Source organism: Trichogramma pretiosum, unplaced genomic scaffold, assembly GCF_000599845.2.
Source record: "Trichogramma pretiosum strain Unisexual culture from Peru unplaced genomic scaffold, Tpre_2.0 scaffold5, whole genome shotgun sequence".
NCBI classification, from domain to species: domain Eukaryota; kingdom Metazoa; phylum Arthropoda; class Insecta; order Hymenoptera; family Trichogrammatidae; genus Trichogramma; species Trichogramma pretiosum.
In genome coordinates, this window is record NW_019641672.1 from 1523506 (window position 1) to 1551139 (window position 27634).

The 27634-nt window shown below is 40.9% G+C and overlaps 2 protein-coding genes across 3 annotated transcripts; both read right to left on the reverse strand.

Moving 5' to 3' along the window:
* Positions 1–580: 580 nt before the first annotated feature.
* On the reverse strand, positions 581–20196 carry LOC106650496 (protein tipE). Of its 2 annotated transcripts, XM_014368525.2 has the most exons (6): positions 19438–20196; positions 15346–15866; positions 9717–10019; positions 9144–9337; positions 8554–8933; positions 581–1707 (listed from the first exon to the last, which is right to left on the reverse strand). In XM_014368525.2, exons 2-6 carry the CDS (start codon positions 15560–15562, stop codon positions 1644–1646), a joined length of 1158 nt encoding a protein of 385 aa, XP_014224011.1. In that variant the 5' UTR covers positions 15563–15866; positions 19438–20196; the 3' UTR covers positions 581–1643. The 2 variants fall into 2 exon arrangements, with proteins under 2 accessions (XP_014224011.1, XP_023316226.1); XM_023460458.1 differs by lacking the exon at positions 19438–20196 and having other exon boundaries at positions 15346–16645.
* Positions 20197–24571: 4375 nt separating this feature from the next.
* Positions 24572–25235, reverse strand: LOC106650256 (nucleoside diphosphate kinase 7). The gene is made up of 4 exons (XM_014368181.1): positions 25041–25235; positions 24854–24967; positions 24675–24782; positions 24572–24604 (listed from the first exon to the last, which is right to left on the reverse strand). Exons 1-4 carry the CDS (start codon positions 25233–25235, stop codon positions 24572–24574), a joined length of 450 nt encoding a protein of 149 aa, XP_014223667.1.
* Positions 25236–27634: the final 2399 nt, after the last annotated feature.

Below are 27634 nucleotides of genomic sequence, written 5' to 3' on the forward strand. Positions count from 1 at the left end.
TTCTCCGTTTTATTTACACGCAACAATCGAGTAACACCGTCTTGTCATCTGCACTTGAATAAATTTTAATAAAACGTATAACATATAATATATAATATGGTATAATATCATACACCTGGCAATAATGAAAATGGCAGTTACCTTTAGAATGCTCAACATGCATATACACATCATATATCATAATCATATATATAATATATTATTATCTTTGGTTGAAATGTCATATACAACTCATGTTGTCGTAATAGAGCTTAAGATTTTAATTTTTATATGTATATATTTACATACGTGGCATTTATTGCTTCCGAAAAAATATATGTCATATATTGTGATTTGTTATTTGTATTGTATTTTTATTCATATTTATAAAATGTTCAGTGAACGATGAACTTATGAACATGATTTTTTTTTCTTTCTTTGCTTGCCTTCAAATCCAATCCATAATATATCTATACATCATGAGAGAAAAAAACGGAATATCGAGTGGCATGTATACAATTCTTTTCCATTACCGAACTGACCGAATTAAAAGAGTCTTCCCTTTAACGATTGCTTTCGACATATTTTTCCCCTTCCTTTCTTATATTTACAATTTCAAACGTATATTACGTACACGTGCGTGCTCAAATGCATGTACATTAATGGAATGATGATAGCATGAATTGAGAGCGATGGCAATTATTGCATGCATCCGCTCTCAAACTTTGTGATAACAGGTAACTCCGCGCAATTTTGTGATCGACTTATTTTCTATTTTTTATAATTATCAATAACAGCAGAGAGCTTTTTTGCTCGATCCCTGTAGGCTTGCATGTGTCGAGTCAGATAAAACTGTGCGAACAAACGAACCAAAAAAATTTGTATTTTTCTTTTTTTTTTATCGACCTATACTACTGAAACGATGTACGTAGTTCAACCATGAATATTTTTTTATTTATCTCTAAATTACGAGTGCACATTATGAAGATTTAAACACTTTTACGTGCACACAGCCTAAAACTTCTGAATTTTGATGTAACTGATGAAACTGAATGTAACTGAAAACAATTATTTTGTGCTACGTATAAAAATTAATGTAAGCGATTCGATTCTTTTCAAAATGATTTTCCAATTGACTCTGCTCAATATAAGAATTATACCCCATAAAAGCCTATTTAAATACAATCATTTTTGTCGGTATCTTACATCGATTAATCGCGTTTGGTTTTCATTCAGCTAAAAACTAGTATTTGCCAGTTGAGTCGTTGTTATTATTGTTGTTTGATCAGCTCGACAATACAACACAATTTCACGCATACAATTATTATTCACACTCTCTTAAACACCCACAAAAAATGTCTCTGCCGCTTTATTACCTTTCTTTTTCATCGAAGTAGTGAAAAAATATTTCGTTGCAGCAGCGGTATTATAATGCGAGTATAGCAGTAGCAGCAGCGCGCGTACAGGCGTTTTTTTTTATTTTATTATTTATTATTATTATTTCTTTTGTTTAATGAAAATTACGTGTATTATATTAAGGCGTAGATGGAAGCTGCTAAAACTGCTGTTCATTGTTGGTTGTCCGTCGAATTTACAGCCCAAGTTCAGGCGTCCGGATTAACGGGGCCTGTACGAAATGTCCTTCAAGCCCTGATAGCTGCGCTTTAGACTGTTGCCGTCGGCCCAGGTGGCGTTGAGATACTCGTCGTCATCGTTTTGCTCAAGTTTCTGCAAATTCCAAAAAGAGAAAACGGTTAATTCTGCGAAGAGTATAAAAGACAAAAAAGTATGATATTAGCTTGTTTGCTCGACACACATAAAAACACTTTGAACTTATATAAGTGTCACAATCGATTTTTCAAAGCTGCAGAGCTCGGGGCTTAAAATCGGAGCACGAGACTATCATCGCGAGTCGGCTAGCGGGAAAATTAAAGTTGCATTATGTGCATTCAATAATGCAGTCAAATGGAAAAAAAGAACATTTATACATATGGATTAAAAAATGTAGGAGATTAATTCGCGAATGTGTCACAATTATACTTTATGTAGCGGAGTTTCATCATAATCTCACTCGATCCGTCAGTATAGTACTCGGAAAAATTAAATTTTTTGCCCCTTCCTTTGGCCGCCCATATTTATAAAGAGAGAGAAAAATGCACGAGTTAAGTAAGAATGCAAGGATTATGTGTATACACGTTATGTATACGTGCATAGAGAGAATTGCGTTTCTCACGCAACTTGGGCTCGATGGAAGGCCGAGATATAGGCTACTTCAATGCGCTTAGAGCTTTTTCTGCCTTCGAGATTTTATCATTACGTATAGGTACTGTGAAAGCTTGATGCTCTTATACGTTATTGTTAGTCATTCGCTGCGCGCCCGTTTTCTGTTTTACTTAACATTTTTTTGCCGAGTACACGAAGCAACTCTCGCGTGTATACGCGATCAAAAATTATATATAATACTGATGTTCTGCCGATCAAAGTATACGTACGAAAGACATTAATCAAGATGAAAAATTGTTCAAACAGGAGGAGGGGGATATCGCTTGAAAATAACGAGAAGCCATCGAGTGCTTGAAGTCGACCGTCAGTTTGCTAGCTGCATCAATTTATAAGGAGCCGCCGCCGCCGCCGCCGCCGCCACCTTGGCTCGCGCGCGATACTCGGCTTATCGGGCCGGGCGATGAAAAACAGCAGTGCACACCGCAGTGCTGTAACTGTATACTTGCGGCTAAGTTCCAACCCCGACGCGATATTGACTTACGCCGCCGAGTCGCCCGAACCACCGCATCGAAGGCTTACACCCTGTAATAAACTGGTCGGCATTAATTTTACGACTGTTTATTAGCCGGCCGACGTTGCAGCCTCCGAGCTACAAGATTGATTCGTCGCATTACGAATACACAATCATACATAGCCGCATCGATGATTCTGCGCGATTCTTTTATAAATTGAATTTTATATCGTGGCGCGAGTGCAAAAGTCTTGTGAACAATGCAACTCGGATAGAGAAACAAATGCATATAGAATGAGCGCAGGGGTGCAAATGCGCGCGTGTCCGAGGCTCTCCGTGTACGAGGGCAGAGTAGCGAACGTGGCTAGCTTTACGATTCAGGCGCTCGGGCCCACGGGGAGTTGCGAATCGATGTTTTTTTTCTCTCTTTTCTCTCTTGTTTTTTTGCTCTCGCATTTGACGCGAGGGAAACTTGCTCGAGCCTTTCACTCTGATTAATGATAAATTTTCTATTCGTTCGAATATGCTTTTTTTTCCTTCAGCTTGTGTGGGAATATTTTGAACAAAAACAATGACGAACCGATACCGACGAAATCGAAAAAAGCGTAGCGAGCGATACAAATCAATCGGTTTGTTGAAAAAAAAAAAAAAATACGACGGGTAATTTTTACAAATGGAGAACTGGAATCGTCCGTGTGTACAAAAACACGAATGGAGAAATGCTAATGGGAAAAACGTGAATTATTGAGCAGCGGAGAGTATACGTGGTTGCTTCGAGTCCTCGTTGACTCATTCATTCTCAATAAGCGGCCTGTAATGTGAGGCCTTTTTTGCGCGCGAGTATAAAAAAAAGCGGTTATTTAAATATATGTGCCAGCGCGTGTCCTATATACGCGCCGTGTCTATTCTGCTTTGATTATGCATGCTCGTCGCAAGGAAAGAGCTCGACAAAATTATACGTCCGTCGTAAAATGTAATGAGAAACCGAGCATCTTTACGTGCCAATGCACAAGTTGTCGACGGAAAAACTTGATACAGGAAAAAATTAACTCTTTCACGGATGGGGCAATAGCTCAGCCAACGAATAGCATTGTCATCGTTCCAACAAAAATTATGAAAAGTAGGCAGAATATACGGGCGTAAAGTCGTAAATGTATGCAAAACCCAATATAGCCTTAGCTAGAAATCAATGGGCTGCAAATTCTCGGTAAATAATCACGGCATGGCAAACTCATCCCACTTGCTTTACTTTCTCTCTTGTGCTCATTGTCGAATTGTACAAGTGCATCGTGCGTGCGTGTGTCTATACGCTTAACGAGGGTGGCTTTATTAAATTTTCAAATAACTAGAACAGTAACCAACGATGACTCTATATCTTATATGAGTAAATCTTATGAAATTTTAATATTTACCATTAAAAAAAAAAATTTTTTTTTTTTAAAGCACACTCGTGAAATTTTTTTGGGGACTTACAAGTGATTCAGAAACCTGAAAAAAATAGTGCCCATAAAATTTGGGTGAGGGCCTTCGAAGATTTAAAAAAGTACATGTTAAAGCTGAAGCTGATGAGCCATATTTTATACCATATTGATGGACAATATTTGCTCCTAAATTTGGTTAAAATTTTAATTTTTTGATATTTAAAAAGAAACACATAGCGTTATCTTTTCCAAAATGTCGAAAGCTAAAATGGGCAATATAGATTGCGCCATTTTAAGTAAAACTGTTGATGTGCATCGCAAAATTCGATTAAAATGCACTCAAAATCAACAATGGGCGCGGGCAAAACCCATGTTTATATCGTATATAACTTTTTTACAAAGCACGCACATCAAAAATAGACATACCACTCGATTATGCAACTCAAAAACTACTTTTCCCCGTGATTTCGTGATGATTCATGGTGGGGCCAATTGGGATATTGGGATTTTGTAGAAAAATCATTGAAAAACTAAAAGTCGAGTTGAATTTTTCTCAAGAGTGTAGAAGGCGACGCACACCAGTCAGTGACATTTTTTTCGAAAGTTTACTTTCTGAGGATTGTTTGGTGATGGTTTGGATAAAAAAGCCCGATGGGCCTATCGGGAATCAGAATTTGAAAATTAAAAATAGGATGCGTTGCATTTCAAAACGCATAAAAAACGCTATAAATTGCATTTTTTTATGAATTCAAGTTTGGACCCCACTGGAAGTTGTTCTCTAGAAAAGAAAAAGTTGAAAACTTAACGTTAACAATGCGAGGAAAGGTATATTTTAGGTTTACACAAAAATATTGAGATTTACTCATATGTATTTTCGAATTCTTATTCTATGCTCTCAATTCAAGGTCTGTGTCGCTCTTGGAAGATGAGCGAAACAAGTATTTTATTCAAATTTTGTATTAATTCTAATAATTTAGACTAAGAAAATCTTTTCGTGTCGAGTTTCAATGTGGAAGGGATCGTACCGACAATCGTAATGCAGTTATAGATCAACGTCCCCATTTATCACAACCGACCATGTTATTTTGCTCGCATGCCCGAATAGCAGTCAATAAAATATTCGAGCTTGAGTCTGGTCAAGTCGATTGGGAATCGTTTTTTTTATTTTTGTGAAAGACAAAAAAAATTTTTTATAAAATCGTAATTAGTACGATTTACATCAAAAGTGATACTATAATTTTATTTTATTCGCTTCAAAGCTTAATACAGCATAGATACGTGTAGGCATCCCATTACAAACCTAAATTAAGAAGAATATTTCAAAGAAATGGATCACATGCGTGAACTTTTGAGTCTTCGCGATTTTAGTTGCGCAAATGTATGCATGATACAGTCGATGAAAGGTATCTTCATGCTTTGTTTCGTATAATGGAACTCGCATGCCCGAACTTACTGATCATGTTACGAATTTTGTAGTAAATTACTAGTTGGTTTCAGGTGGGATTTACCGGCAGATCGAATAGATTTTTTTTTCAAATTTCAATATTTTTCAGTAAATCCTGTCAATATTTCGATTTTTTAGAAAAATTCATTCTTATTAATTAAAGCTTATGTTAAGATGAATTGTAAAGTCATTGTATTGCATCAATTTCATGAAAATGAAAAATCAGGAAGTCTAACGTTTTTTAAAATTCTGTCGATTACGTGGTCGATGGTCTCGAGTGTACTTAAAGAAATTGACAGTTTTTAATAATCTCTTTTTCCTCTTTGTTTTATTCTCAGATTTTACTTTGCAAATTTATTTTTTCAAACAGTATATTCATTCTTACTTGCACAAAGTACAACCAATTTTTTATCGCCAGTATATCATTTCGTCTTACAAGATAATAGAAAAAAGAATTGGGCTTACAAATCAAAAAAATAACGTACTCGCAAGAAACAATTGTTTCAATTATTGCCCTACTTGACAACTTCGGAAAATAGTTTTTCAAACCAAAAAAGTAAGTAGTTGTCTTCAGATAGTATCTTGTCTAAAAATAGCTCGCATCGACATTTTCTTATAAACACCAAGTGGCAGAGTCGGACCATGACCCTTTTTACTCGCTGCATAATTGATATTTATATATAGTATACGCACGGACGAGTTGAGCAGATAATAAACTCGTGTGCACTGGTAAAAGGACAGTAATATGCGTGCTACGAAGCTAGTATTCCATTATTGACGGACTCGAGACCATACTGTCCGGTATACTTATATATTTAAACTCAATTTTTTCACAAGTAATTCAGAACGCAGAGGTTTGAGCAAATCCAGGCTGAAGTTAATACTTCAGCTCTTTGCTTGTCAAGCAGCTGCGCAAGATTTTTTTCTTACCTCGCTAAGGTTTTTTTTATCCATATAATTCATCCAATTTTCCAATGAAAGATAGAAAACATCCTCGAGTCGAGAGGGATATAAATAATACAGTAATGGTAGCAGTAAAAGCTCGACGAGGTCTATAAAATCGATGATGAGACAGTTATACGCGAGGAAAATCAAAAACGTATAGAATAAATGAAAGATGTACATAGTCGTGCAGTATCAATAAAAGCTCGATTAGTAATTTTGTTAATCGCGTTGAAATGCGCAAATAATGTTAACTGCTGAACGCACTAGTAGTACCCCTATAGGAATACCAGGACATCCCCTTAAAAACTACCCCTAATTGGGGGTAGCAACCCCCTAATTTGTTTATAGTTATTACACAGCTCTAATTTGTTCCCCGAGGTTTGTTTATAACAATACCCCTGAGGAGATGTTTGTAAGCAAGTATAATTAATTGTTGATGACAAATCCCTATAGGGTTGATGATCCTCATGATGAATGTTGATAATAATTTGTGGTTAATTGTTCACAATGTTCATAACAAATTGTTTATAATTTGTTCGAGTCAATACATGCCGGTGTTCCTCGAGTGGATGCGCGTCGCCGATACGAATTGACTCGGGGAGTGGGGAGCGTCTCGACTTGACTCGAGAAGTGGTACCAACACGCATTGACTCGAGGAAAGCGACGCCGACAGGCATTGACTTGAGGGTAGAAAAAATAATAACCAATGTGTTATAAACAAATTTCTCATAAACAATTAACCACAAATGATCATAAACATTTATCATCAGAGTTGATCATTGACCTCTAGGGAAAAACTTATAATCAATTTTTTATAAACAATTAACTATAATTATTTATAAACATCCACTAGTGGTGCTGTTATAAACAACCCTTAGAGGTTAAAAATTATAAACAAAATAGGGGGTTGCTACTCCTAATTACAGATGGTTTTCAGGGAATGTCCCGGTATCCTTATGGGTACACTACTTGCATTCGTTGTCTGTAAACACGAGGCTATGTACCAAAAATATACGCTCAATATGTGTATGCATGAACAAGCCTCGAAGTCTGCTGCAACTACGTACATTTGATATTTCTCCGTGTAAATTGTAAGTAGGTACAAGAGTGAGAGAATGCAAAGTCTACGAACCCGCCTGTGGCAATACTTCACTAGGTATGTAATGTCGTGGAAAGCACGAGTGCAAAAAGTATGCTCGGTTATTTGGGTGTAATGTTTATCCTTTATCTCTCTCCGATTTGGTCGGAAAAGTAACTCTGCATACTAAAAGCTCGAGGATCTGTTTTTTCATGCTCGATGCGATCGCACATTGTTTTCGCGAAATTACGTCGATTTACGACCCGAAAGAAAAATACGATTTAATAAATTCTCATTGGGACACGCTAATAAGTCATCGAACCGTCGACAGGCTTGTGGAAAAAAAAACTAGATTTACAAAGAGGGTATATAGTGTCTATTGTCTATATTGCATTACGAGGAAAGCCAAATGACAATAACAACTTGAAACTCTAGTCTTTCTCTCTCTCTCTTCTCTCTTTTCCGTCTTTTAGTATTACACGTCTGACTTTGTATGGCTTTCGTCGTTGCGGTCATACAATGTATACGCGTGATTTTAAGCTCGACTGACTACACTTTTCAAGCTTAACCATTGTGATAAGACGTGGGGGAAAAGAAAAACCAACATAAGAAAGAGAGAGAGAGAAAAAAAATAAAGTTGATTTCGCTGTTTTGTAAACGCAGTTTTATTCTCTCGCAATGTGTACATAAGGGCCACGAGCATTAAGTTATCTCATTTCGCGTTGACTTTTATGCGCGAGTCGTTGAAGTGCATCTGGATTTATTGCAACAGTTAATATACGTGTCTTAAAAATTGGAGAGAAAAAATGTTTTCGCAGAGTCATATTTATCCGTTCGTATGGATGCTGCACTCTTTTTCTCTTGCCAGCAAAGCAGTTAAATCATGCCAATGCACATGCAGATACATACACACGCGTAAATAAGTTTGTTTTTCTTTGCAATTGTGGCTTACCCTTGCACCGAATAACAATCGGGTATACCATCGAGGCTCTCTCTGCTGTTGTCGTCGACCATGGCGACCTTGAGCTCGTGACCGAAGCTGGCCAGGGCGTCGCTGCAGCTCGTGGGCGTCATGGCGCCTTCCGCAACGTCCTCGTCCTCGTCCGAGCAGCCGCCCACCGGCGGCACTGGCGTCGCCCCGTCGTCGCCGACGATCTTCTCGCCATCGGGGCCGAGTCCTCCCTCCTCGGCGGCGGTGGCCGCTTCGGCGGCCTTGGCTAGCGCCGCCTCGTCCTCATTGTAGATTTTGAAGTAGGCGATCGTCAAGTAGATCACCGCGATTATGAAAGACGGTATGGGAATGGCCATTGCGTAAACCAGGTTCATGTAAACCTGATTATCGTCATCATCGACGCGCCCAACAGATAGACGAAATCATTTTTTCATTAAACTTTCGATTTTCTTGCCAATTTCGTTCTTTGTTTTTGTATTTGGAGCGCGGGGGCAACATTGAATTTTCATGCTCGTTAAATTGCTCTCGAAGAAATTGGTACAAGGAGGCAAGCAAAAAGTTTCGAAAGACTTGTAATAATAGACACAGACCTGCCACATGTCGAGGTCACTGATGACTATTCCTGGATCAACTTTCGAATAGTAGCAGCTAAAGTTCTGCCCGATGTTGGCGTATTGCCTGACGAATATCGTGCAGTTAAGCATCGGTGGATAGCCGCAGCCCTTAACGTTCGGAAACAGCTTCGCTCCCATAAAGTACCACTCCGAGTCGTTTCCCATGAGACCTTGGTGGATCGGCAAAATTTTCAAACTTTTCAGTTGACATTTTTCTTTTCATATAAGAGCTCGCGCACACCCCTCCCCCCGCGTTCGGGGTGCTTTTCGTGCCCGTTTTAAAAAGCGCAGAGAGCGCACCGCTTCTTATAAATTTATTCAGAATTTTATTCCTCCAAATGGAGAATTTCAATTAAAATATTCAATTTTTAATGCCAGCTGCGCCCTTACCGCAAACTGCACCATTTCGAGCAAATTTTTCTTTCGATTTTGACCATCGATCATCTCTCCAAAGTACCCAGACGCGCTCGCGAGTGAAAAATAGTTTTGTCAACTTTTCCATCGGGCATCGAAATCGTGCGGTTTTTATACTGTCTGTGAATGAAGTACCTGTCGGAAAGGACCTCGTGGGAGCTTTCGGATCGGTGATCTCCTCTTCCTCGTAGTCCTCGTGCTCGTCGTCCTCGTACTCCTCGACGTAATCGTAATCGTGCAACGATCGCTTGCCGACTTTACTTTTACCAACGGCCTCGTCCTTCCCGACACCTCCGAGCACCTGTGCCTCGCCGTCGTCTTCCAGCTGCTCCGCCGTCAAGTTGACGGGCAGCTTGTAATTCACGCGTATTTGCGTGCACTCGAACAACTCCTTGGTGCAACCTTCCCTACACGATGTCCAGGAGCAGTTGCTCGTACCTAGTTTCCATACACACATACGCAGATCCACGGTCAAAAAATTTTGTTCTCCTACGCTCTCGACATCTCTCTTTCGCGCTTATAAGCAGTCTTATAAACGCAAAAGAGCCGTGTGTGCAACCATTTAGAAAGTATAGACGATCGTGACGAGAAGAAGCGTACACGTGTACGATACTATATGCAGACACAGAAAAAGAGGAAAAGAGAAAGAATAAAGGGTCGTTGTGCAGAGAAAGAGTAGATTTTTCGGAAACAGCGACTGAGACTCGAGAGAGTTATACCAAGGATCTACGACGCAGGCAAAATGAGAGAGAAAAGCCTAGATATGATTTTGTCAAAAAAGCTGGAGAGGTACAAAATAGCGGCCCTTTGTAGAAAACATCGCACTCGTATAAGCCTCGCGAATACACACGTGTAACATATATATACGAAGTTGGCCACGTAGGACAAAGTCTCTATTTCAATTGCAACTCGAGTGTTGGAGTTTTTTCTTTTTTTTTTCGTTCAACGGTTGCGTTGTCGTCACCTACCTTGACAACTTTGTTCGCGTCTGTCTCTAGGCGCGTGTCGGACCGCTGTGCAATATATGTTTGTGAGCGTACAATTTTTTACGTTGCTATAATTACGTAACATCTCGTTATTTTATATATATTTTTTATAAAATAAAACAATTGAGAGATACGAGAAAAATGATTCCAATTGGCTTGATTTGACATCAGCAGCTCCACGTATATCGACGTTTCGTTCGAAGCTATTTTCAATGGCTCGACTGCTGCTAACGATAAAGGCCAGCTCGTCGCTCGTCATATAAGTACGATGTAATATTTCGCGCCACGATTCTCCGCGCGGCTAACGAACTTCCTTGCACGTATAAGCGTTAAGCTCTCGAGATACGCGCGTATAAGGGCGCACTTTTGGCCTCGCCAGCCGTTATACCGCTCCTGCTGGACTGTATCGGAGTCGTTATACTTCGCTTCGTAACCGTCCTTAAATCATTTTAATAATGTCGACTCGTCTCTCTGTTGCTGGTGCGCAAACGCGTGCATAGCGGCTCGCTCGCTATAATAGTCTCGGGCACGCGGCTCCCCCCATAGCGCCGAGACAGGGCCGAGATTCTCGTACCTCTCGTATAAATTGTTTTTTACGCTTAAATTGCCGAGACAATCTAGCGCGGAGTATAACTTTGTCTTTTTCCTTTCTTTCTCGTTTTTTGTTGCTTTCATTGTCGTTCCGTACGTATACTTTATTTGACGCGACTATAGCGAGACCCAATTAAGGCTATATTCGCGAGAAAAAAGTCGGATTTGCATAATAACATGTTTAGTAATAAACGCGCTCGCTAACTGGAGTATAACAACTTTGCGTGCAAGCCCCATTCCTATTCAAGTGCGTATGTTAGCCCCCTCCTTTTTAGCGCCACAATTTGGATCGATATATGTAATATGAGAAGAGAGAAAGAAACGGAACACTTGGCTATAAGTATCGGTAGTAATTGAACCATTTGGCAATGTACTCCCGAGTTTATCTGTGATTATTGCCGCGCTTTGTCCACGCGCTACGTATATAATACAAATTACTTTCGAATAGCTATTTGCATGTCGTGCTTTTGAGCCCGCCTCGCTTTCTCTCTCTCTCTACACTTCTACTGGAGGACCTCCTTTCCGCGATGCCTTTGTTGAAAGATCGTTACATTCGTTTTATCGAACCCGGCCCGTTCTATTTATTTTCGTACGTCAAACAATCATTTCTCGCTTTTGACATTTCCCAGCGCGAGTTTCTATATATACTTTGTTAAAGCGAAGCGGCGCTTCTTTTTTTTATACGCGCACGAGCGCGAAGTTTGTTGATTCCAGCAAACAAAAAAAAAGAAACTATCAGCGTTCGTACTCCGTGGCCGACTCGGGGCATTCGGAAGTTGGAAAAGTAATTTGTAACTTTAATCAAAAAACTAAATCAAGACAATTATCGATGAAAAAAGGCCTGCGACTCGCCGATTCGATTACCATATTTAATGTTAAACCACGAAATAAAAACCTTTCACTCGCGACGATCAACGATACGAGGCGATCGGTGGCCAGAAGCGCTCAAATTCAACCACTCTTTGGAGAAAAAATAAAGCTCTCTAACTGCGAAGCGCTTGCCAAAAGATATACACTTTGGCTCGCTATTCGACGACGTGTACGTGTACGTGTACATGCACGAAAAGCCGCAAGTATATGAGCGCGTCCAGCATAAGTCGGCCACCCCGCGCGATTACGGCATTTTTGGCCGAAAGTGTCGTATGTTTAGCTCGCTCGGAAACGTTTACCAAGGGTCAGAAAAAAAATCCAAACCCATGGATCGATAGATTTTTTCCTCCTCTTTCTAGTGGTGTAACTCAAAAAATTCTTAAAAATTGATTTTGAGGTTAAAACTCGACTTGAATGTTTAAGTCGATTTATCCAAAAAATGTATCCTCCGACTTCAAAATAAACTGCACCAATCGAAAGAGGAGGCAAAAATCTATCGAAAACGATGTTTTCCAGGATGGAGAAATGATAAGAACTATTAAAGATATCGAGATGAATAGCGCGGGACGGCGCGCGCGGACCTGTTTTTCGTGCGCCAGCGGCGGCACACACGCGGCGCCGTGTCTTTGTCTTTTCGACTCCCTCGTAATCGCTTAAAAAAGGCTGGAAAAATAATTTAAACACGTAAATCGATAGATTTTTTTCTCCTCTTTCTGATGGTGTTATTGAAAAAATTCCCAAAAATTTTTTTCATAGTCAAAACTTGACTTGAATTTTTAAGTCAATATTTCTTCTAGTATTTCAATTTTGACCTCAAAATTAACATTACCAATCGAAAGAAGAGGAAAAAATCTATCGATTTACGTGTTTAAATTATTTTTTCAGCATTTTTTTAGCGAGTCGAAAAGATATAGGCAGGAAAAGAGGTCCGCGCGTGCCGTCCCGCGCTATTCATCTCGATATCTTTAATAGTTCTTATCATTTCTCCATCCTAGAAAACATGGTTTTCGATAGATTTTTGCCTCCTCTTTCGATTGGTACAACTTAAATTGAAATCGGAGGATACATTTTTTGGGAAAATGGACTTAAACATTCAAGTCGAGTTTTAACCTCAAAATCAATTTTTAAGAATTTTTCGAGTTACACCACTAGAAAGAGGAGGAAAAAATCTATCGATCCATGGGTTTGGATTTTTTTTCTGACCCTTGGTAAACGTTTCCGAGCGAGCTAAACATACGACACTTTCGGCCAAAAATGCCGTAATCGCGCGGGGTGGCCGACTTATGCTGGACGCGCTCATATACGAGTCTCGCGCGCGCATCGGTGATTCTTTGCACTGGAATAAACGCGACTTGGAAGTACGCTCCTTGGCCAATTTTCACGCTCAAGTTCTTGATTTGACCGAAATTTTTTCAGTTTATTAAAAATCCTTAATGCGGCGATCAAACACGTGCCTCGCAAGACGTTGAACGGTGTACCTTTTTTCACACGATTGAATCTTCGATTCTTAAAACTATATTGCACGCAGTGGACAAATACTGCCAATACAGCAAGCATATAGCATAACAGGTATATCGTATAGTATGCGTGTGCGTAGAAGATTAACGTAAATGGAGTTGTTAATAGATTAGAGGTGGATCAAATTTCAATTTAAGGAAAATGTCGATGAAAGTTTTGCCAGGTCAAATATTTCCGAATTATTTGGTAATATACAATGAAAAAATTTGATTAAAATCATGGAGAATCAAATTAATAAAAAAGACTACACAGATTTTCTATTTGACAAATAAATGCGAACAATAATCATTTTTGCTTGAACAACAACAACAACAACAACAACAACAAAATCTATTCAAGTCTCAGTATAAATTCCAAGTGTGGAAAAGTAGGCAAACGCAGCAACATTACATAAAAGATGTTGGCTGGAGACAAAACGCTCGGAGATCTTTTTAAGCAGGCAATATGGCAGCTATTGAAGCTGCGGGCTTTGGAGCCAAAAACGTACAGCAGCCTCTACAAAGCATTATACGTATCCACCGGGCTCGATTTATTTTATTGATGTTCTCCTTTAGTGTCGTTATAATGTCGAATATCCTTCCATCCGTTTACTCGAATTTATGCAATTTGATAGCGCATCGTTAAACCATTACTTTTTATATTCGACGTGCACAATGAAATTTGATTTTTTTTCTCCTTCCGCGTTAATTATCAACGAAATTGCACGATTTATCAGTAACGGACGTCGGAAAAAAATCATCGATAGCACGATAAAAAATTAATGTACACTGCAACTCGATATTTATTCGTCAGAAATTGAAACAAAAATTACGGCTTTTGATTTTACTCGGTGTCGAGCAGGGCGCCGCGTGCAGCAAATGCGAATCGCGCGTGCAACTGCTAAAGCCTAATCTACGAAGATTGCGCATAATGATTTGTTAATATCGTACACGACGCTGCATTAACCGTATTAAACAAAGTGTTTCCAATGTCTTTGACTAGTACTGAATCAATGCTCGTGCGATAGGAATTTACTCGAGTCTGACAATAATTACCCTCTGGATGATTAAACCTGTGATAATTCGATTTTGCGGCGAGTTTGGTGCGAAAATGCGAAAATGCGGCGACTTTATGTGCTCGCACGATCGATAATGGAGTTACATCGTACCGTACGCGTGGTTTGACATCATATATTATATATGTTACTGCACTACATGTGACGAAACTCGAACTGGTTCGTTCGACCGTCTGCCTGATTCAGGTATATGGAATACGTCGGACGCCGTATACATAATACGCCGAAGAGCGCGTGGATAAGTAGAGAATAACAGGATAGAGTCAGACGTGTGCGGTGTACTTTAACCGTGGCGTTGAGAGACTTGAAATTTCGTATAGATGTGAGAAAGTTTCGGTGCGATACAAATAAAATAAAAAGCGGCACAGAGAGAAGAACACGTAGAAAATAGAGAAAAAGTAGTACACATTGATCGGTAGATATGTAGAACAATGCCGACAGAAAAAATCCACTCGATCGTATAGCTTGCAAATAGCATTTCCTATTCCGTTAGTTATTCTCGGATGCGGATACAGAGTGGATTTTCAATGTCATTCGTTGCACTGTAGCAAAAATATACATACATACATACATTTTCTAAAGAGAGAATATAGAATTGTATCGAGTTCGATGAAAGAAGTCAAGAGAAAGTATACACAAGAGCTTCGATATAACAATAAGAACAAAAACATCAACAACAACAATAACAGCAACGTAGAGAGGAATAAAGTTAGAGTGGCGGTGGAATAAAACGAATCATCGTCACCTCTCCTGGACTCGACATCGATGGTGACGCACAAGGCGGGCCTCGTGTCGAAGTCCATGAATATCGTCGTGAAGGCCGGATCAATGACGAACGGCACCAGGAAGAGAAAGGCAAAGAGGCTGAAGGTGCCGAGGAGGATGAAGAACGCGGTCGTGTAGAAGAGCAATTTCTGCAGGAAGGTCTGCTTGTCGATTGGTATCGGTAGCTCCGCCTCCATTGATGTCCGGGGCCTTTAATCGTCGAGCCGGCCTCTGGCGTCCTCCTCCGTCTTCTTCTCGAGACAATCGTCGACGACGTCCAGCGTCTTCTTCCTCGTCGTCCGCTGCTTGCTGCGTACGGCCGGCTATCTGCGCACATGGCCGCTCATGGCCCGCTAATCGCCGACCGCGCGCAATTTTTGATCACGGTAGCACTTCGATTCTTCCTTCCAGATGAAGGGCTCTCTCTCTCTCTCTTTCTCTCGTAGCTGCTCGTCGAGTCGCTGGCTGAGCCTCCCTCCTCCTCGCCTCTAGGTGTGCCTCCTGTTTAGTAGCAAGCATACTACGTGACTTATCCGCTCACCGTCGATTCGCATTGTATTCCTGCAAAAACTCCTCCGACCGTGTTCGTCCGTATCGAGAGCCTCTTGTCCCTCCTCCGAACGCGAACCGTTCATTTTTTTCCAAAAACGTGATTTTTAATCGCGTAACTCCGCGAGCATCGTTATACGGATGAAATATGAACAGAAATCGATATGGGCGATGAAAAATAGACTCTCGAGCACAAAGAACGGTTTTGTATATTATATAGCGCGTCGGAAATCAGTCTCGCGATAACTCGGTCATCGTGCTGCCAGTCGCGCACTATATAGCACCGTTTCTACCGCTGCTGCTGCTGCTGCTGCTACTCGCAGTCTGTGCACAGTCCATAGAACATATCGATTTTGCTATTTCTTTTAATCTACGAGAGAAATTGAAAAGATATCGCTTCTTCGTGCTCGTGTACCCCCGTGTACTCTACTATACAGAAGCGGAGAGCTCGAAACAAAGCTCGCTAGCGTACGGAATTTCTCTCGATTTGGGCGCACTTTCGAGTGACTTCATTTATTTGCAGCGCTGTTTTAAAAGCTCGACTCCGTCGCAAGCGCGCGCACGCACGCAATATAATATTCGAACGAGCACGAGCTCCAACCAGTATATACTTCCATATTTTCAGCAGCGATTTATCCGACAATCAATACCGCGTGCGAGTCTCGATATAATTTTTTTACGCTTTCGTTTTGACCTTTTTTTTCAGCGTACTTGCCGCAATCACGCGGAGCTCGAATCGAGTCACGGCTAAATGCCGAGCCGCTACTCGCACGTACACGTTTTCCTCGTCAATATCGCGACAATTAACCCCAAAGCATCTTTCTATAGTATACGCGCGGCTGAGTTTAGGTATGTACATCTGTTTTGTGTCATCGTCCGCAGTCTATAGTTTCGAGCGCGCACGAGACCTCGAGTTTGTAGGTCGAGGTTGCAACTATAATATATTCCCATCCTCCGCCGCCTTCTTCGCCAGTTCGCATAATTCTACAACTAACGTTGCCCCCGAATCTAACATAATAAAACCTCGTATGCGTAAACCCTACTCGTACATTCGAGCTTTCGTATACGGGTACTCGTGCGTCGAGTAATTTGCTTGGATTGGTGCTGCCCCCGCGTCCCCGAAGTGCGTGTAAAGCGACGATCGTTAGTAATTGCGTGACGCTCGCTGCCCAACGAAAAATCAGAAAAATTCGTTCAGAGATTTTTTTTCTTTCTCGACGGTTTCAACTTCCAGTGTCGTTTCCGCTACTGTGTATTGCTCTACTTAAGTTGTCTTTTTTTTTTGGTCGTTGTCGTCGCCGTTGCGCTTCGTACGTCGAATAATAAGAGGGAGAATAGTTAACGCTGATACGCGATTTGTGCGCTTATGTGTGTGTGTGTGTATAAAATGCACATCAGGATACACGATAGACCGACTTCGGTGGCGCATGCGAAATGAAAAAAAGGAATATCATACAGAATGAGCTTTTTATTTATTCAGCGCGTCTGCCTGAATTATACACGCTTTGACTTTATCGAGTCTTTCCGTCCTGCCCCCTTTCTCTCTCTCTCTCTCTCGTTCTTGCCTACGAGTACGTCTTTTTTAAACCGAATTTGTCACCGAGCATTTCTTTTGATTACATTGAACTGAACTTCATTAAAATGGACTTTTTAAAACGACGTCAGCCCCGGTGACACGACGGAAAAAATCTCCACTGAACAAACTAAAATATTTTTATTACTGCGTAGAAAAATTTATAGATTGAAAACTATCGTCAATTCGCAATATAAACTTTGATAATTTAAAATACTTGATAAAAGCTAGTACAGCTGAATAAACGGTTACGAATGACGGAAACATGAAATATTTGCGAATGCAGGCTCGATGGACAAATTGTATTTTTACAGTTGTGGTCACAACGCAGCATCAGTTCTTTTTCGACGCACGCGAATAAATTTTACGGTAGTCGTTTTCCGTTTCGTTACGAAAGAAAAAGAGACAGTGAGAGCTGATGTTTACCCGAACAAAAAGTAAAAAGAAAAACCTATTGCTGATGAAAAATAGCGAGCGTCCAAGCATTCACCTGTAAAATATATTTTTCCATTACGTCGAGTAAATTGACCGAAGCCTTTGACCGCACGCATCGGTGGCTTAATATTATAGCGCGACTTTATTTTGAGTCACGTGCTCCGGGTAAATTTGTCGATCGATACTTGCTAGCTCGAAGATCCTCGAGATATTTGGCCGATTACCCGACCCCACCCTCTCGCGGGGCTACTAATATGCATGCAAGTCGTGTGAGAATTCCTTTCCTTAAAAATTGTCCGAAAAATTTTTACAATCAATTCCGTGGATTTCTCAATGTGCCAAATGTGTCAGTCATATGATATATATCTAGTTTCGACTCAATCGGGCTTTCCTAAATATCTCGAATTCCCAGCTGTACGCTTATAACGCACTGTGCAACTTTTCATCGCAATCTATTTGCGTTTGAACTAGTTGGAAAGTTACGATTAAATCGCGATTTGAATTATGCAGATTCATTTTTTGGGACAACTCTTAGAACTCGCTTGCTCACTTGTTTGCGCACAAATCGTATACGTTCAGCGCGTTTTTATACCCCTCGATGTGAATTTTTTCTCAATAATTTTATCGTACGTTTTCGACGCGTTATCGTGAAATAACAATAACAAGCCTAGATCCAATATTGCTGCACGAATATTTCAAATTTCCGAATATTTCACGCAAAGCAACTCGAGCACGAGGATCATTTTCATGATTCTAGCCATTTTTTCTAATTTTCTTAGCCCTGTGCTCTATTCGCGAGTGTACTTGAATAATTCATGCGAAAAGTTACGTACGTATGGAGAATCAATTTTACGGTCTGCAACTTTTATGCAAGCCTCGGTCAGTTTGAAAAATATAAAATTTTTATCGAGCCCACGTACATACATGAGATACGCGTTCGATGGAGAACGATTTACGTAATGGAGGGGGGCGCTTGTCATTAGAAAAAGATTAGACGCGGAGGCAGTCGTAAGCCTTCCTGTCTTCGTCGTCGTCGCGAAGGAAAACGCGCAACGTTTTACACGTATCTCCCGCGGAACACGTGTAATTTTCGCTCAAGTCTAGCGCGCTCTGATAATTGCAAGAAACGTTGGCTCCGCGTCGCTCACCGTGACTTTTAACTAAATATATCGTCGTCGAGCTGGGCGAATTACACGTTCCGAGATAGAGTCTGGAAAATCGCGATGGGCTGTTTACTCAGAGGATCGTTTCACGCGCGTGTATTAACGACTATAATCGTTCGACTGGCGCACACGGGTTCGGAGCTGTCAGAGGCCGTGTTACACAGACGCTTCAATTGAATTAGACGTCGTCGTAGGATCGTTAGCACCCCCGTTTTACGCACGCTGCCGCCTCTCAACGCAGCTCTCCCTCGAGCTCTCTATCTCTCTCGATACGAACACAAAACGGAGCAGAGGAGTCGATGCAGGGCACGATATTTCATTTGTTTATTCATGATGGTGATTTGTCGCTAACCCCCTACGAGGCAGTCAAGGCGCAGCAACTCTTCTTGGTCTTGGACTTGGTCGTCGTCGTCGTCGTCGTCGTCGTGGGCCCCTCGTTGGCGCAGCAGCGACAGCACCAGCTCATGATGGTCGTTCTGCTGTGCTAGACCAGGGTAGTAGCAGTCGCGTCGTCGACGACTCGAAGGAAGAGGAGGTCACTCGGTCAGTAGCAGCAGCAGCATCGGCGCTCGCAACGGTAGTAAAGCACCACCAACTGCACATATACACGAGAGAGCAGCAGCAGCAGCACACAGAGGCGCAGACACTGGCAGCACAGCAGCAACACCAACACAGCGCAGCGCAGCGCGCCTTACTCACTCGATACTCGACGCGGATTTACACACTCGCGCGCGCGTCTGGGATAGAAAGGATAAAAACGCAGCACTCGCGGGCACTCGCGGTGGGGTCGTCGAAAAAGGCAAAAACTATATAAAATAAAACAAACGCAAGCACACGCACTGGTGAGAAACGAGGCGCAGGCAGAGCGCGGGGGTGTCTCTGTTTCTTTCTCTTGCACTCTCTACTCGACACGGGGGCTCTCTCTCTCTCTCTCTCTCTCTCTCTCTCTTTCTCTCTCTGTATATATACCGTATATACGTGTAATAAACGAGCGAGGCGCGCGCGCGCCTTCAGAGGCGTCGATCGCGAACGGGCCGCATGGCTACGCGATGCTACTACACTGCACACCCTGCTAGCAGCGAGCAGAAGAGAGAGCGTCGGCGGCTGCAGCTGTGTGCTATAGGAGGAGGCAGGCAGGCAGGCGGCCAGCCAGCCAGACCAGAGCTCTGCTTTGGCGCACGCGTGCTCGCTTGGAAAAGCGCACCGAGCGAAAGACAGAGACGGAACTTTTTAGTGCTTGCAGCTGCTGCACCGACATCTCCTATATACACTACGCAGTCGTATACACACGTTCTCTGTGTGTGTGTGTGTGTGTGTGTGTGTGTGTGTGTGTGTGTATGTGCGCTAGTCAACTTCGCCGCCACCGCCGTCGCCGTCCTTCTCCAGCGCAGTGCCGCTGCTGCTGCTGCTGCATTTCTTCAAGGCGAGTTATGGACGAGCTTATTCGTGCACGTATACGACGGGGCTGCACTTGGTGTACGTTTCTGCACCCACACACGTATCCAACATGCAGCCAGCGTGTCTGGATAATGTTGAATGTGGCGCCACGATGCGGGCGGTCGCTGCAGATGCATGTCTCTATGTGCATGTGTATATAAGCTCGGCGATACAACCCACCAACACCATCCTCTGCGCGAGCGACGACGACTACCCCCCTGCGACACGAGCAAAGAAAAAAGCCCATCATTATGTTGCCATGCACTGCCAGCAATTACACGACTTTCTTTTCATATTCTTCTTTTGCCCTTCTTTCCTTTTTTTTCCTCGTCTTTTTTTTCTGTCTTCGCTCGTGGCTGACCGAATTACTGATTTACTACTTACCTGGACAAAATTGACACGCTTACGCTGCCAATCTCGGTAGATATTTTTCTCTGCAACGCGCGAAACTCCCGAGTGGATTAGACTTTAAATGCTGCATGCATTCTCGAGTAATAACGTTAAAGATTCGAGAAATTATGACCAAAATCAATCGCATTTAACGCCGCAGTGGTTTCAAAATAATGCATTTTTCACGAGCGGTCAAACTGCAGATCTGAATATATCATCGTTTCTATCGGCTAGAAAGTAATTAAGCCCTGAAACATATTCCGCTGATTCCGTAGTCACATATCATCGGAATGGTCCCCGATGTTCAAAACACATTATGTAAGCCTTTTATACGTATTGCCGAGGGAAAATTTAAATTATTGAATAGGAATGAATTGGACTGGAATGATTGCGGTTTCAGCGGAGGAAGACTGACTCGTGACATCGAATATCTATTTCTCTTGTCATAAAAATAAGCGTAAAAAGAAATGTAAAAAGGTAAGAACAATCTTTTTTTTCTTTTTTTTTCAGTAAATTTTTCAAAGGGATGATGAATAGGCATTTGCCGGACCTTTTTCCATTTCGGAAAGTTAATTTTTTTTCTTTAACTGAAAATTCGTACAAAAGTTGTTGCGAGCGTAATAGCGTTGGTTTTTTTACCTTACACTCTCCTTCATCGCGCGCAAACAAGCCGAGAGAATGTGAGTGCGTTTAAAGCGAAAATCAAAAAGATAAAAACCAGCGAGCTCTGTGTATAGGAAGCTTTTCTGAAAGAGCTCGAGGGCGCGACGAGCTGATGCCAGAGTTTCAATGGAGCTCTGTTTTTAACTCGTATTTTGTATGCAACGCGCGAGTTTATTATAGAGAAAGAGAAAGAAAGAAACCTCCTTGGAGCTCGATCTGCAACGCATTGAAATAATTGTAAGCGCAAATTTTTCTTTTTCTTCGCCCCAGACATGCTGTTATATGTGTAGCGTTTATTAAGTTACGCTTTATGTACGTATGGATTATCGTTGAAAAAGCTGACAACGATTCGAAGCAAACATTTTCTTTAAAAAAATCATCAAGTTTTTTTTCACTATTTCTGGTTAATAAAAAAAGTAATTTTAAAAAATGATATTCGAGTCATCTTTTATTCCAGCTTCTCTCGGTCGTCAATCAGCACAGTACTAAGCACAATGACCTTTCAATCTCTCGAGATATTGCATTATTAGGGCGTGCGCCTATATATGTATACGTACCACGGGAGATGTCAAAAAGCAACAGGTAAAATCAATGATATGTACATTATATCTTTGGCTTTAATATAACTGCTTTCGAAATGTCTGCCGGGAGGAAAATCGTCGGAGCGAACGCACTTTTCGCTCTCCCCTCTTGTTTTCACGTATGTACATGTACATACGAATTTTGCTGCGAACCCGTGTTAAATGGTAATCGTTGGAATACTGGACCATTGCTCGAGCATGACTGGTTTAATTACGAGGTGTGATGTCGTTAGGGGCCAAAGATTGATCGTGTAAGTTACCCGATAAACAGTTGGAGCTAGGAAAATATTTCCCCCGGTCTTTGTTGAACTTTTGACGTATAGCGCGTACGAAAAGTTAATTAAAATTTTTGAGATTTCGTAGTGTAATATATTTATAAATCGAGATCTGCAATTCAAATAATCAGACCTTAAATCCCATTTTACTCGAAAAAGTGAGTTACAACTTCTTGTTACATTAGTTTCGATTTTATGAGGGTCATTTTCACCCGACCAAGGCGAGATGGAATTACGAAAAGTTCTAAACTTCAATTATGCTTAAAATCGCGTAATACGTACAGTAATTGAAAAACAAAATTTAACCTTTGAACGCGCTCTTACGAAATAAAGTTTATTTAGTCAAGGTAAAATTCTCATTAACTCTCTTATCCTACAGGGATGGAACAAATGAAAAGTCGAAATTCAAACGGCCAAGACACAAGCCGACCAAGTGCGCTTATTAAAAAATGTTCTCTCTTCTCATCTTCGAAAACATCTTAATAGTTAAGTACTTGAAGTCGGGAAGCCACGAGTTGCTCGACGATGCCTATAAATATCGCCCGCACATATTGCTCGAGAGAAGGAGAGAATAAAGTTGCGACGCTGCACGCTTGGAAAGAGCTCTCTTTTTCGTTCAGATTTTGATCTCCCTCGAGGTGTTTTCCACTATATAAGTAAGCCTTGGAAAGAGAACGAGTGGGGGAGGAGAAAAGCAGCTAATACAAAAAAAAAGGGCCAAGTGGCCGATCGCACGACAAATCCAGCAGCAAGCGGCTTTTGGCCGATGTCGATAATGAAGGCTTTCGAGGTTTTGATGCGGTTAAGTGCGGCCTTTTGTACCGTGTACTTGTTTTACGGGTATTTGTATACGCTACGTAGGCATACACGTGTGTGTATGTGTGTGTTTGTTCGTAGTGAAAGAGGTATTCTCATGAATATATGTATGTATAGCGTCTTGAGAAAGTCAAGTCAATTCGTGTCTCGAGGGCTTGCCCCCCACATGTACACGAGGGTCGCAGCGCAGTTTTGCGGGGCAAGAGAGGCCGATTGTTGTTGGTCTACATATATAATATATTATATATGTGCACTTGAAGCTTACTGCACATCAGCGCTGTACCACAACTTGTCGAGAGGCTATTATACGCGTTACGAAATTACCGACACGGTCTTTTGTTTCTCACTTCACTCAACTTATTATATTTTTAACAATGCGATACTATGATATTGTACTCTGTACTCATAACGAGCGAGTAGTCAAAAATGTCGAATTTCGTTTGTGCGCAATGTGCCTCCAAGGGTTAATTAGGCATTAACGTGATAACCTTAATGATAACCTTTCATTGTGAAAATAGTATGTTCACATCTCTATCCCTTTCTCTCTCGTCTACTCTGTTTTGTACAAACTCAAAGCTCATAATAGAGAAAGAGAAAAGGAGATCGACTTTTGAATAGAGTATGTAGCCTTAGGCAAAAATACTCAAGTACGAGTGGTGTTTGAAAAATATATCTTCCGCTTTTGTGTTATCACCGCGCTGTTACCTTCTTTGTGGCGTGAATATTGCTTATCACTCGAGCAGCTTAGATTATTAAATTTTTTTATCGCCAAAAATTTGAGATTTCAGTAATCCATTATAAATCAAATAAGTATGCTATTTGGAAATTAAAATGCAGAATGCAGATAATTTTGAAACTCAAGTTTGGAGTAAATTTCAAGCTTAACAAACATGTATTATACTTCAGTTCATAAAAAACCAACTTTCTACATCTATAGCCTAGGTAAAAATTTTACTCGCTCCATGCAACGTTGAAATTATCCTTGGTGCATTGGATAAAATACCTTATTTTATAAGAAGAAAAAAAATGAAGTTGAGAGAAGGAAACTTTGTTGATTCTTACCAAATATATTAAATGACCATCTCGGTCTAGTTTTCAAGATAAGAAGGGTTGGAAATATTATATCTTGGTGCGAGCCTCTTCCAATAATGAATTATTTCTCGATCGAAGTGAAAACACTTTCAGTATATGTACTACTTTCTCTTCGATCGGATTGGTTAGGATTTAATAGGATGTTTGTAAAAATTGTTTACACGAGTATCAATTTTGAATTTTTTTATTCATAAAACGAATTCGGACATCGTAGATTATTCCAATTAGTCGATTACGCCAACAAGATTTTGAATAAATATTCAACCTAAAAAAAATAAGATTTATATTCTATCTTAAATTGACTTGAAAAAGTGTATAACTAAACACGCCCTCACTTCTAATACACTTTCTTCGTGAAGATCAGAACAATGAACCGCATTTTGAATTTTAGTTAATCCATACTTTGCTCGAAGTGAATTCGGACGTATCTCTTTTGCCAATTCCTGAATCACAAAACGAATTGATTGAGACTTTACAGAATAGCAATTGATCACGATAAAAAATAGCAATTTACCGAATCCATTGGACCGCAGAGTTTTCTGAATTCACTTACGACATCTACTTTTGGGTCGTTGTGCGTTATTTCAAGACCTACGCATGTTCCCGAATTCAATTCCCCCACCATCTCCTAGAAAAAAAGGAGAAAAAATTCACCATCGCCACATGAGCGCGTTACTCCTGAATAATTTCTTTTCGCTTACTTCGTAAAACGGCACGACGCCTTTATAAATGTCGTAAAATTCTTGACAATTTACTTTGCTAATGTTAAAAGGGACCATTTTTTTTATGTTAAAGTTTTCTCTCTGAATATCGTAGACGATTTTCTCGGTTAAATCTGCACGAACTGCATGTGGTTTTATGATACAGCACGTACTGCTGCCTCGTGAAATATTCATTTTGCTATCATTCTCGGAAAAGAAAGAACACAATTCCTAAAAAATTAATAATTAATCTGGATGAATTAGGAAAATTTCATTTTGGAGGGTGCAGCATTAATTTTTGATTCGAATTTTACGTCTAGGAAGAGTATATAATAGATATGCAAAGTTAGAAATGAATGAAATGAAATTTCACAATTAGATTTTGAGAGTCTTTAAGAAGGTACGGTAAAAAGACGATCTTTATTGCAACAATAGTTTTGCGAATTTGTTCAATTTTCCAAACGAGAAAATAATGTTAAAAAAACGTGACGAGTCAAGTGAACCTATAAAAAGCTGTTAATTTTCATCGCAACTACTATGCCATCTCTCTCTATATTTCTCAACGTTTTCATACGCAAAAGTTGCCTTGTTCATGCAGGCGGAAGCTCGCCGAGCTATTCTCTCTGCTTGGCAGATGTATACGTTTTTCACCCACATAGATGCGAGGAAGAGTACGCGCGAAAGAGAGAAAGAGCTGGCCGTTAAATGAGACAGCTCGGCTCACTTCGGGGGCTGTACAACGGGAACGAGCCGATTGCGCATTATGAATCGGGCACAATAAACTCCAACTCACGGCTGGACTGGCGCGCGCTCGCCTATAACTACGCGAGTTATATTGTGCTAAAAACGAGTCGATATAATGTCGAGTTCGAATGTGCACGGCCTATAATACACACACAGTCGAGAGAGGCACACGCGGACGTGCAAAAGTTTCCAACTTATCATCCTCCTCGTGGACGCCTCGTCGCTTTTCAAGCGGCTTCTGCGCGACGTTGACGACGACTACGAGCAGCAACACACAATATTATCGAGATCGAGCACTACAAACGAAGTGTAAGACTTTGTCCCTTTCTCTCTCTCTCTCTCTCTCGAGCCTATTTGCGAGATATCTTTATGCGCGTAAGGACTTATTCCGGAAGCGGAGTTTCGTGTATTGGCTCGAGGCCAGCACAACAGACGAGTGGCAGCAGCGGCGGCAGCAGTGGTGCAGTCGAAAACTGCGTGAAATGTGGGCCAACGTGGAGAGAAAGAGAGAGAGAGAAAGAGAGAGAGCGCAACGATTGCCGATATCCGAGGGCCTCGGTGCAGACTCTAATTGTTGGCGCCGCGTCCAATGAGCCTCGTCCGTGTGTTTATGCTGCTTCCATTCAATTGGCATACACAATGTAGATGTAGGCGAACGATTTGCAAGTGTGCACGCTGATTTTCGACTCTTATTATGTGCCGTGTGTGTACGATTGCTAGCTTATTAGGCACCGGCGATTTTCGAGCTTCTTTGGGCTTTCCAAAATGTTACCCTTTATTATTTTTGCACTTGTTATATAGCTTAGTTAAGAATTTCAAGAGCTCATCTTGGGAATTTCATTTTCTATATTATAAATGTAAAATATTATTTATACCATGAGCTCCATTTCGACGTGTATATTCACAGTATCGGAGCGATTATACACATCGAGGAATTTCGATCAAGTATTTCAAGGATGTATTATATCGCATCAAGGAAAGCGTCGATATAGGGTATCTAATGCTCTTGAAAAACCGGGGACAAAACTCGTTCAAAGCGACTAGCTGTTTTTTCTATTGCTCCCATGTATGTAATTCGATATATATTAAGTTACGTGTCGATACGTACATATAAGAATATATGCTCCCCAGCCGACGCGTACACGAATGCCTCGCATAACTCGAAGATCATAGCTATTGACTGCGCGAATCGAACTATTAAAACGCGCATCGGAGATAATCGATATCCATGATGCGCGGCCAATGACTCGCCTTGATTCCATTATCATATACGTGCAGTATATCGATTCGTTTTTTGGATTGCGACTTTTCATAATCCGACGTTCGAATAAGGATAACGCAGGCGTTTTTTACTCGCCCAAATGGATGTTGATTAAAAGATCTTATCCGAAGCGAAGTGATGAAAAGCACGAGAATAATGTGTATATAACGCAGCGCAAAAAAGAGTAAATCGTTTCGCTGGAAAACAATATAACAACGCTGAAAAAGTTTTGTGCGCAAAAAGAAGAAGACGGAGAAAAAGGAAAGCTCGTAACGCATTAGTCCGAGATCGAATTTTCCGAGAGTATTTTTGCTGAAAAATGCTGTTTCATCGGCGAGGAAACGAGCGACTGCTGCGGACAGGGCCAGGCGATCTATCGCGAATAAAATAAATACGACGAAAGTTTACTGATTTTCCGAATACGTCATTCAGTCGTACGGAAAAAAGAAATAAGGATGTGCTCTCTCTTTGTCTATACATGCACTGTGCCGAGGCAGAGTTGAGTACAGCTTGGCACAAGTGGTAAACAGGAACCAGTGGCACTTGGAGAAATCCGATTTTTCTTTTCTATTCGAACGTGTGTGTGTGT

Excerpts from the sequence above, each read along its gene's own strand:
- LOC106650496 (XM_014368525.2), bottom strand. The coding sequence starts at position 15,562 with ATGGAGGCGGAGCTACCGATACCAATCGACAAGCAGACCTTCCTGCAG. Across the intron at positions 10,020-15,345 it reads CGATGTCGAGTCCAGGAGAG|GTACGAGCAACTGCTCCTGG; the intron begins GTGACGATGATT and ends TATGGAAACTAG. Across the intron at positions 1,708-8,553 it reads GATTGTTATTCGGTGCAAGG|AAACTTGAGCAAAACGATGA; the intron begins GTAAGCCACAAT and ends TGGAATTTGCAG.
- LOC106650256 (XM_014368181.1), bottom strand. The coding sequence starts at position 25,235 with ATGAATATTTCACGAGGCAGCAGTACGTGCTGTATCATAAAACCACAT. Across the intron at positions 24,968-25,040 it reads GCGTCGTGCCGTTTTACGAA|GAGATGGTGGGGGAATTGAA; the intron begins GTAAGCGAAAAG and ends CTTTTTTTCTAG. Across the intron at positions 24,783-24,853 it reads TCTGCGGTCCAATGGATTCG|GAATTGGCAAAAGAGATACG; the intron begins GTAAATTGCTAT and ends TTTGTGATTCAG.